Source organism: Toxotes jaculatrix, chromosome 12 (assembly GCF_017976425.1).
Source record: "Toxotes jaculatrix isolate fToxJac2 chromosome 12, fToxJac2.pri, whole genome shotgun sequence".
NCBI classification, from domain to species: Eukaryota; Metazoa; Chordata; class Actinopteri; family Toxotidae; genus Toxotes; species Toxotes jaculatrix.
Window position 1 is genome coordinate 5,096,466 of NC_054405.1, and position 11,676 is coordinate 5,108,141.

An 11,676-nucleotide genomic window follows, 5' to 3' on the forward strand; every position below is an offset into this window, starting at 1 on the left:
TGCTCCAGACATGAATGCACACAGATGATCATTAATCTGGATACAGTTATGATCATGTAAATAGGACATGAATAATCTGGTTTCTCTTGTTTCATGTAAACAACATATCCTGACTATAAAACCACCTAACAAAACCAGGATAGGACTCAAAAGTGGGAAACTAATGAGCATGCTGTGCTCACTGCCAGAGTTAAGCTGCAAGTGTAACTAACAAAAGTTACCATCATTTTTTAAACAAACATTTACTGCATATAACTGGGTTTAAAAATCCAGTTATATGGATTTTTTATATATGGAGTTATATGTTGCTTAGCTCCTTTTTTCCTGTGCAGTGTCCTCAAAGCATCGTCCTGAAATCAGTAATTAATAACACTTACTCCAGATGAGGTGCCAGAGGTTCACATAAATGATTTGGAACGATCTGCACAACATGGACAAGTGTAGAAATGTAATGGGATTCTGGTGGGTAGACAGACAGACAGACAGACAGACTGACTGACTGACTGACTGACAGACTGACTGACTGACCAGCAGGGGGGGATTTAATTTCACACTTTATTTTGAAAAAAAAAAAAATCAACTTATTTATTTGTTCATAGTTTTAATTTCAGAAACACTAAGACATGACATTATGTAAATTTGAGTGACAAGTGGAAAAATGGGGGTGTTCTAAACATTCTGACCAGTAGTGTATATAATCCCTTATGTGCCTACAGGTAGAGATAAACAAAGTAATAAATTCTCTATTTCTACCAGTTCCTCACTTGTCCTTTGATAATCAACTCCTTCATGTAACAGAACAACTTCAGTGTAACAGAAAGCAAATGCAGCCCACTCACACCACCTACAGGGGAGAGAGAGGAATTTATTTCCTGTCCTTTCACTTCCTCCAGATGCCAGTTGAGACAGGTGCCTTTAATTGTCCTGGGTGTAGAACATTTTGTACTCTGTTTTCAGCTGCATGAATGGAGCTCAGGGTAATATATGTTGAAAATGGATCAGTGTAATATAATATCCATATATCAGTCCTAGAAAGTTTTCAAACCTGTCAGCAAAATAAGTGACCCCACAAGAGGTCCTGACGTCATGGGTGAGAAGCTCTGCACTGGGACTACGTATTTCCAACAGGAGACAGGAAACCAGGAGACCTGTTTCCATCTCAACCAGCAAATCTTTCTAAGCATAGACATCAGCTTAATTATCTCTTTGCTCAGACCTCATCAAAATGTCAGTGTAAGCATACAAATGACATACACAACAACAACAACAACAACATGCATTATTTGTCCTCTTTAGCTTATTATGGACTAAATTCAAAGCAACAGCAAACTGTTGGGCAGGAAAACTGAATAAAGCAAAATACATCAGAAATCACAAGGTTAAATTAGCAGTGGTTACAGTAATCTTGACAATGCTTAGCAACAATTTAAATACAAATACTTCGGTCAATGAAAGGCCAGTGGCTTCCACTGTGGCACAATGTTGTATTTCCCTGGTTAAACACAGAGGTGGAGGACAGTCAGATGTCCTCCCACAATGCAAAGACATCACGTATTAGATTCGATTAAAATGAGTGACAGACTTATCTCTGTTCTTAGTAGGAGCATTAGTTTCAAAGTGTCTGATCAAATAAGTTAAACTATCTTGATCTGTGTTAAATAAGAGTCATCTGCCAGTCCAGCTGCGGAGAAGCAAACTACAGCAACATTCCTATAAGACCATGAGATGAAATAAGTTACTAGACTTGGTTAATTAGCCTGCATTACCAGTCCCTCTAAAGGTCTGACACAAGCACAAGCAGTGCATGTTGTACTGTACTGGCATGATTTAAAAGACTGTCTACTGCAGTCTTCTGTTTTGTCCTGACTAACACATATTCAGGGGTTTAATAACAGTCTCTGGCTAAAAGGCTTAAACAGCTTTGTTTTCCTTTTTAAACATTATTAACTTTGTCAGGTAAAAGACACGTTTTATGTTGTATGGTGTTTTGGCCTATCTCAGCAAATCAAATCAAATTTCATACAGCACTAAACAAACTGATCAGAGTTGTCTCAAAGCCTCACCTTATTTCACTGTACTGAGATCACAGAGCCTCATACTGTTATCAGATGTGCAGTCCTGTGTTGCTTTTGTGCTGGTGTTGGTCACTCTTTCAGACGAGATCCTTTCCCTCTCTGTATCTCATACTGATATAAAAAGTGCTCATACGTCCTAGAGAAAGACACCTGGAGATTTAAGTGTCCTACTGAACTGTCCTCCAGTGCTATCCTCACACAGAGCTTTGGTTTCTCCTGTAGTGATCCTGTCAGTTACCATGTCCAGTAATGTCTGTCAATGTAATGCCTAACTTGGGAATTATTACTGCTGAGTATGTAGTATGTGTTTTGCAGTACAGTATCAGTTGGACTGCATGTCATGTCTGTCACCGCTGGCTGTTCAGTGGACCACCGCTGAAATATGGCTGCCAGCTTGTTCTTCTATCCAGCTGTCAGGTGGTTGCTGCTGCCACTACTGTAGTTTTGTTATATCAGAGTTATATTTCCAAATATCTAAAGCCAATAATTAAAAAACAGTTTCACTGCTTCAATTTTACACTGTGCTGGTTCTGTTCCATTCAAAAGACACTACTGCTCTCACAAACTACATCAAGTTGTGTGACCTTATTGCCACTAGAGGGCAACATTTCTCCAGCCGTTCTCTTTCCCTGCCTCTCAGTGATATGACAACTGTAACAGAGGATTTCTTAATCCTGTCACTGTGTGGCAGTGACGTATAAAACTAGTGCTGTCTTCTAAGGTGGAGGTGGAGGTTTTCTTCATTTACCTTAAGCACAATGACTGTGAGACTCTGTGTTTTCTGTAATGTAAAGATGGGAAATGCTCTAGGTTTTAATCTTTCTGGCCCTTGACTGTACAGCTGACAATTATTTAGAAACCAAGGAGAGACAGATCCTGTCAAGTTTAAAGTAGAATATGTTCTACAGCCATTAAAGCTGTGTAGAGAGACAAAGCCTGCAAAATGAGCTTCATCTCTCTGACTGACATCACTCACACTCACTCATTAGAGCAAACAAACGTGACAGATTACTCAGCTGTCTGTCTTATCCACCTCATCAAATAATTTAACCTGCAGTGCGATACAGTGTTCACTGAATTAACTGGAGACAAATTGTGTTATAATAAAATTCATGGGTAACTTCCAGTGTTTGTTGAAGGAATAACTGCAACATGCAACAATTTTAACGCATTATTGCTGAGATAAAAATCTGTATCGTGATGCAGATATATTGAAATGATAATAGGTTCACAGTTTTTCAAGCTTGGCTTAAACCAACTGTCACATGCTAATATGAACACTGAAACAGGTTTCTCTTGCTCTAATCATCCCAATCATTCCCCCCTGTTCACACTGGCCATCAAAGGATCCCTTATCAATGTCCTTTCAATGAGGACTGAGTGACTGGGGATAAAACATAGTCTTTTTGCACAAAACATGACCATTAGGAATAATTACAGCGAGCACAACCTGTTTCAGTGCTCATGGGGCACCTGATTGTAGTTGACAGACTTGAGAATTTTTGAACCTACTCTTTAATATGGAATCAGAAACAGCACTAACCGTGGTGAACTACTTGTGGTAGATTTGTTATAAATAAGTGTGTCTGTAGGATTAGAGAGAATATTTAATTTCAGATACCCCTGTGGGCTTAATTTGATGGAATGAGGTCAAAGTCAAATTTCTGTCTTTTCTAATTACATCTATAGACTTGTAGCACATAGGGTATCTTTTTCCTTTGAGAGAGAGGCTAATGGCCAAAGGCAAGACGAAGGTTATGACCTCCACCAGACTGACCTGAAGTGCAAAGCTACAATTATCAACCATGTAATGACAAAACTCCTAAATTAGACTGTAACTTTCTTTTGTTCTTGAACAAATATGCTCACTGTCAGCCAGTCAGCTGTCATGTATTTTCCTTCAGACTTCTATGTAAATTATTCTGCCAGCCACTAATTAATTCTGTCAAACCACTTATTTCTAACAACTGTCCATCAATCTCTGTTCCTAGGAGGAGTCATTTCACGCACATCAGTTTAAGAGAGTGCTGTAAAATCATTTGAGACTCATTTAATCATAGAATTGGTGAGATGCTTTGTTACCACGTCTGTGGTCAGAGGACACCACTTTAACTGCCGTGGGTTGTGTGGGAACTAGCCTACAGACAGTTAACCTTGACCACATGTTCCAACACTCCAAATGGACCCTTTAATGACAACCCAGAGTAATGACTGACTTCTCTTTGTGGAAGGAATGCTCTATGAACACACACTGCTGGCTTTCTGGATATTTTTTTTTCCAACTCTGTGCACATTTTTTGTCATGTGCAGAAAGTTGCATGCATTAACCTCAGCATTTTGCATGGCACACAATAGAAAACATGATGTAAGTGAACAGCTTAATGCCTGCCCACTGCCCTGTGCAGTAAATACACTTCTTGTTCAGCAATGCCTTCAGTTTTCGGTTCACATGATCCCACAGTGAATGCTATCCTGTAAAAAGAGTGATTCATATCATGATTCAAGTATTTAGGGCAGGGGAGGAAGTGTACTGACATTCCTATGTGGAGGAAACTGTTAGACATGTCATGACATCAGTACTGACAGATTTGCATGGTTTTGTTTCAAGGTATAAATCACTAAGAGCAGAGGTTTTAGTAATGTTCTGCTTATGGTTAAATTAGAGAGCACAGGATTTTTAGTGACCCAAACATTAAGTGTGCTGTTTTTGTCTTCATAGCAACCAGCCTGCCTTTATGAGCCGCCTGAAACAGAAACTCAGTCTCAGTGATCAATTTGTTCCTACAAAGGCAGAGCAAACATCCTGCAAACATTAGACTTCAAACTAAATCAGATATTTACATGTAAAGAAGTGGGAATTTGACTAATAAATAGTAAGTGAATTAATCTGATTTAAAAAAAAAAAAAAAAATTCAAGATGTTCAGTTGTGTCTTTTTTTCTGGCACAATGCATCCTGTGATGATTAACTGCTTGATGACAGATGATGACAACACATCCTTATAGGCCTTTATCAAGATATCCCCGTCTTTATAAGCAACCATCTATTTTACTATTTTTTTTCCCCACATAAGTCACAACACTTTCAAGTGGTAAACCACTGGAAACATCTCTAATGTTACAGAATAAACCTCAACACACCTCTATGATTGATAGCCAACACCATGACAGAGACTGAATAACACTTTCGATGTGGAGCTGTGCGTGCTGACATACCCAGGGCATTGTTTCAACCCGACAACTGAGATTTTATAGCAGCCGTGAACTCTGAGAGGGATTACAGCAGTCAGCTACACGTAATTGCCAGTAATTTCAGACAGAGTGATTCACAATTGTTGTGTCAGTGGATTTACTGTTAGCATGTTTTGTTTTTACCACCTTGGACAAGATGTCTGATGCAGACACTCTCTCACCATGTCACCAAAACTTCAAAAGTTTGTTTCACTCAAGTATGTCTCTGCGGTACATGGTGACAGATGAATACGACAGCTCATACTAAACCTGACTGTAACTCAGATCAACATGAGAACTTGATTTTTTTTTTTTTTTCATGTCTCACTTTGTTGGAGACCTGATAATCTCCTTCACTGGTGCTTCTCTGATGCAATCGGCCGTGACAGGGAGCACTTGGTTCTGACAGCAAAGATCAAAAATGACAGCTGGACAGAGATCAGCTGAGAGGCTCACTGGCCTACGACGACAGAAGCCAGAGCCCACTGTATTTCTACAGGCATCAGAGAACATATTTACGCAGAGAAGACATGCTAATTTATCCATTTGATCAGTGGTGAAAAGTAACTGAGTAAATTTAAGTTAACTTACTTAACATTCAGGTACTTAACTACAAGCTTTGAGGTAGTTGTACTTGAGTACTTTCCTGTACTTCTTCTTTGCAGCTACAGTTACTAGTTATGTTGCAAATTAAGATTTTACTTGAAAAACATGATCAACTTATAAAATAAGATGCATCGTTACGGATCCAAAATTAAATTATTTCAGTCAGCTGAGACATTCAAATGCTGCCTTCATGCTAACATCTTGGTAATAATAGAATATGTTTTATAATACAAATCTGATCGGATTAAGCGGTATAGACAATGGATGGATGGAATACAACTCTCAAAGGGTCATTCTGCCATTGTAGTTTTATTTTTGATACTTTAAGAACATTTTTCTGATTCCACTTTGTAAAATGTTGAATTCAGGAGAGTAGTTTTTCACAGTGATATTATTACTTTCAGTTAGTTACTTACTAGTCAGTTGTACCAAAAAACAAAAACTGACCATTATACTACATAATTTTCACTCAAAACTAAATAATGTTTTAAGTTTCCATGTGAATTCCTTCCTTGTCTGAGGAAGCAACGCAGTGGTTTTGCATTAAAAGTGATGAGAGGATGACAGATAACATAACTGCCATGAAATGACCACAGATTGGCACTTTACAGTTGATAACACTGATTTTTACAGACATTAACTATTCCCAAGGGATTGTAGTGTGACAAATAGCGGTGGGGCAGAGAAAACCACAACCCCCCCCCCCCCCCCCCCCCCCCCCCCCCTTCCTTTTTTTTTTTTTTTTTTTGACTGGAGGCTTTTTATTGAGGTGAGAAAATTCCATGGCAGACACCAAAAACATACATTAACATACCACTGCAAAGCCAAGGTTAGCGATCCCGGACCTTACTCACTTATTACCCCTAACTACCCCTTTTGAAATATACATCTATAATGTTTGGCACACAGACCTCTAATAACAAACGGCTAACAACCAGTCATTATGGGGGCTTGAGCAGGAGATTTACAAATCTAAGGTTCAGCGGCGTTGGACAGGCTCTCCTTGCTTGAAAATGGTTATTCCATCAAGGGCATGGCGAGCTGCGTGATAAAATCTTGTGATTTATTCCCGGCGGCTGATAATTACTGGTGTCTTGTCACCTGTCAAAAATGAATGGACGGGGAGAGTCCGAGGCTGTAGTCTTCATGCTCTTTACACCACAGCAGTAAATCTGACATGTTTGTGAAGCCATAAATCACAGCTTGTGATAAAGCCTACGCACTCCTTGGAGTTGAGCAGTGTGGGCTGAACCTTTCAAACAGTTTTAGCTACAAAGGTATGCAGTGCATCAGCAGGGTTATTTGAAAGGTGTGGTAAATAAAGTGGTTTAAGTGGTTACTTTATAATTTCACAGGAATGGACTCATGGTTGAAAGCAAAACAAGAAAGACAAAAATGAGTGAAATGTTTAAACATCATCATTGTGGTTCAGCTGTTTGCACACTGTGTCTGTGCAGCTTTAATACGGTAGCAAAGGTTTGGTCATATTTTGAAGTGCTATACAAGAACTGAGAAGTATATATATATGTATATATATTTGAGGTATGTTCACATCATCATTATCATCAGGGTTTACGTGTGCCACACGTCATATTCAGAGCGTGTGAACAATACCATTCAAAATTGCAGTAATTCATCCTTTTGAATTAATAAAATCTCAAAACAAATCTTAATGGATTTAATGGTGTTGGTAAGTTTTAAATTCAGGAGGCACCAACACAGTGTGGTATGCTAGTTTGACTTATGAATGGCTTTGGGGTCCAGGTCTTCATGCTTCAAAGAAAAAAATAAATATTCTTATTTTCTACTTACCTAATTAAATATGCACAGGGTTTATTTAAAGTGTAAATCTCAGAAATAATTAAAATAAAACACTTTGCACTAAATTTGTGGCAACAATAAAACCTCAGAAGAGGTATTTATCCTCATCGACCATGCATGTGAGTGTAATAAAAAAAAAGTCTGGAGTCAACAGTAAAGAGGTTTGACTGAATGTTCCCACCTCAGCCTGTGCTTTTAGAACTGAAACTCTGGGCTGTAATTGTTTTAAAGGTTGGCGTCTCTGAGCCGCAACACGTATAATAAAAACGAAGAGGGCAGGAAGGAAGCAATGTTTCTCAACGACCCCCAGTTCAGCGTCTGAGGCCCTACCCTTTAGTTACCTGACCCGTTGCACTTGGCCAGAAGCCTAGCTAAAGGTCAGTGCAATCACCTTTCACTGTCCACTCCAATATCTGACACACAGATCTTTCATGTGGATGTGGGTCCTTCCTCTGTTCCAGTCTTCAATTCCAGACCATTTTGTCTCAAGAAGACTAAAAAGTGTAAATAAAACATAAGAAAGTTTATATTTATTCTGTATTTACTATGAATTTGTTTAGAAAATTACATGCAACTCATCGGCTTATAGAGTAATGAATAGAAAAATTAAGTATTAAAAAAGTCAAAATTTTATAATAATAGAACCACGTCTTCACAAGCAAAAGACTGTGAAAGATCGATAGCCTAAGCCAGCAGCAATTGCAGGTTCTAATTGTAAAATATTTGCCCTTGTTTTTCCCTCTCTTTGAAGTCTAGGGCTCGTTCTGCTCTTGTCCTCAGGTGCTGCCCAGGCCTGATTTATGAGGATGGGTTCCAGGGAAGCTACTCTAAATTACATGGCCCTTAAACCTGAGCTGAGAGAGACACAGAGACAGAGAGACCTAGTGAGAAGGAGGGAGAATCGCCTCTCCAGAGACAGCTAATTGCAAGGACAAATCTAACCTACGGTAGATAAGAAGGTTCCTCTCTTCCTGGACCTGAGAAAAGGGGAAACGCGTATAACAGATTAGGCCACTTGGACAAATGAGCAATTTGTCATCAGTGTCCCTGACAATAACATGGAAACACCTATTTTACATGAATATTCATTTATTGTTAATGGTGGTAAAAAGAAAGAGATGCACATGGTGCAGAGAAAGAAATAATCATGTTGATGGTCATTCAGTCTGAGTGGCATCATACAGTGGCATCATACAGTGGCATCATACAGTGGCATCATACAGTGCAACAAACCGACCGAGTGACAAGCAGTAAGTTTAACCTTCAAACCCTCTACTTATTATCACAGTTACTCAACAGTAAGTAACAACACACCTAACTGGAGTTGGATTGTATGAGTGTTAAAGAGTTGAATCAAATCCTCTATGAAGGTGTTAAAGGAAGAGTAAAGTTAACCACCGTTTCTAAATAATTAGTATGTTTTGCTTATGTTTTTACACTGATGTGAAGTGTTGAAACTCTTCTGTAAGATCTTGTCAGGGATGTGAGGGAGAGTCAGAGTAGGAGGAGGAGGTGACAGTGCCATTTGCCTGGAGGGTGCCCATAAACCTGCAAAGGGAGAGAGAGTGCACCATTCCTCACAGGTGACTGTATCATGTGACTTCAAGAGCTTTTAAAAGCAGGCCAACCTGTCTTGTCGAGGTACAAGTAATCACAAGGCACCAGAGGAGTCAGAGGAGGAGGATACCCGGGCTGTCGGCACCGCAGCAAACACCGACAGCCCCACACAAACAAATACCCAGGGAGAGCTCGCCGCCTGGAAACACAGCAGACCAGATTTAAACAACACAGACTCTTCACTACAGCTGCACTACAAGTACCAACTCAGACTAGTCTCCACGTCATTGACATAATGAGCTGCAGCAGTGTTGCAGGTTCAGAGTTCTCTGAGGAGGAGCTGGAGCTGGGTGTGCTGGGCCAAGGCGAGGACGAGGGAAGTCCCAAGGCATCTTTCCAAGACAGCGAGAGCTCAACCAGCAGCCCCAGTGACCCAGAGGAAGGCCAGACCAAGAAGCGCAATCGACCAGTCCGCTCAAAAGCTCGACGAATGGCTGCCAATGTCCGTGAGAGAAAACGCATCATGGACTACAACCAGGCCTTCAATGCCCTGCGCGTTGCTCTGAACCATGACCTCAGTGGCAAACGGCTCTCTAAGATTGCAACCCTGCAGAGGGCCATAAACCGCATCTCTGCTCTCTCAGTATTCCTGAGCTCCAACCCTCCCACCAAACCCTGCACCCACCGGGAGTGCAACAGGGCACCTGCGGGGCCGGCTGCGGTGGGGGCCTCTCGACTCGAGCAGACCAGGGTAACGGTTCCTCGTCTGGAGCATCAGAGTTACATCCCCTGGCACGCGTCCATCTCTCACCAGATGCAGCCACAACAAGGGCCTCACGTGCACAGGCTGCCCACGGAGCCACATGTCTACATGGATAACACCGTGTCATCATGTCCCCCATCACCACACTACCCTTGTTATCCTGCTGAGGGACAGCTTTACGCCTCACATGGACACTGCAGCAGCCCCCACAACCATCCGCCCAGTCCTCTGCGTTACTCTCAGGTGGGTGAGGGGTTGGGGTACCAGCCAGGGATGTGGGCCTCCTGTACTCAAGGATACATGGACACTTTCATGGAGCCGTCTCCAGCTCTGGGGCTTCCATGGCAGCTGAGCTACAAGCAGGAGCCAGAGCACAGCCTGCCTCTGTGCTCTGACATACTGTAACAGGTACATCCACCACTGTGAGCCCTGAAGACCGGACTGTTAAATGATCTCAGGGAGAAAACTGACATGAGGTTTTTTTGTGTTTCTGCTGTTGCAGTCAATTCAGTATTACAATAACACTCTCTTATTGCAGAGCAGAGTCATATAAATGTGACTGACAAATATAAATAAAAGTGCAATGGCGATCGAGACTGCAGAATGTTGTAAATATTGGGAAATGTGTTTCGTTCTTGCATTTCAACATGTTAAAGAATGTTTGCTGTAGATAATTAACACACACAACTATTGTTAGTAGTTGTTAAATTGTCATGTGTATGTCCTCCTGCAAATGCTGACTTATTGGACATTAGGTTACATTACTAAACATGTGATATATAAAGGAAACAGGAACACTTAAATGGGTAAAACCATAAAAAGAAATAAGTAGACTAACCAACAAAGATGGGACAGCCTGCACATGGGCTGAACTGTTACGTAACTTGTTCTTACACTGTTTTCTTTCAAGGGGTGGAAAGTGCATCTTAAGAAAATGTGATTAGGATTTGAACCTGAAGTTCAACATTTGTTAATGTATTTATTCTCTGTGCTGCATAAAAAAGTCATGGCTGGTTGTAAAATTGTAAAAAGTTTGTACATTACTTTCTAAACTTCAAAATTAAATGTTAAAACAATGATTCCTGTTATGTTTCCTTTCATAACAGAAATGTTTATTTCTCTTTGGTTCTCAGGACTTTCACAGAACACTAACACCAGCACTTTGCTGTACAAATGTGTGTATCTGAGCGCAAGCATGAGTGGTCTGTGTGTGCGTGTCTATGTGTTTGATTATAGCCTAAGGTCAGTAGCCTCTGCCATTCTGAGTCTGAGATGACAGCGGTCCTTCACTCTGTGGAAAAATGTCCTTACAAGTCCATTCTTGTCATTTTTCTGGGAGGAAGATGAAGAAAAGTCAAGGTGCTGTTTACACAAAGCAAAATAAAGACATGGTGTGACAGCTAGAAGGACAACACTGACAGTGTTTTACTACGTAAGCCTGAAAATCGATAAGCAACACAGTTTATGAGAAGTGCATGTAGTGCATCCTGCACATGCTTTCCTGGATTTTCTTGCTTTCTGCACAGAAGTGCATTTTGCTCTACTGCAACTACTGCAACTACTGCAACAGCAGCGAGAACGAGTGAGATCATTACTAATGATAGGTCATCTAGTCTTTGTGCGAT

At 40.6% G+C, this 11,676-nt stretch overlaps 1 protein-coding gene across 1 annotated transcript; it reads left to right on the plus strand.

Annotated features, from left to right (window-relative positions):
• Window positions 1-9,583: 9,583 nt before the first annotated feature.
• Window positions 9,584-10,456, plus strand: bhlha9 (basic helix-loop-helix family, member a9). Its single transcript, XM_041052088.1, has one exon. The coding sequence runs from the start codon at window positions 9,584-9,586 to the stop codon at window positions 10,454-10,456; it is 873 nt and encodes a 290-aa protein (XP_040908022.1).
• Window positions 10,457-11,676: the final 1,220 nt, after the last annotated feature.

Coding starts and splice junctions, on each gene's coding strand:
- bhlha9 (XM_041052088.1), top strand. CDS start 9,584: ATGAGCTGCAGCAGTGTTGCAGGTTCAGAGTTCTCTGAGGAGGAGCTG.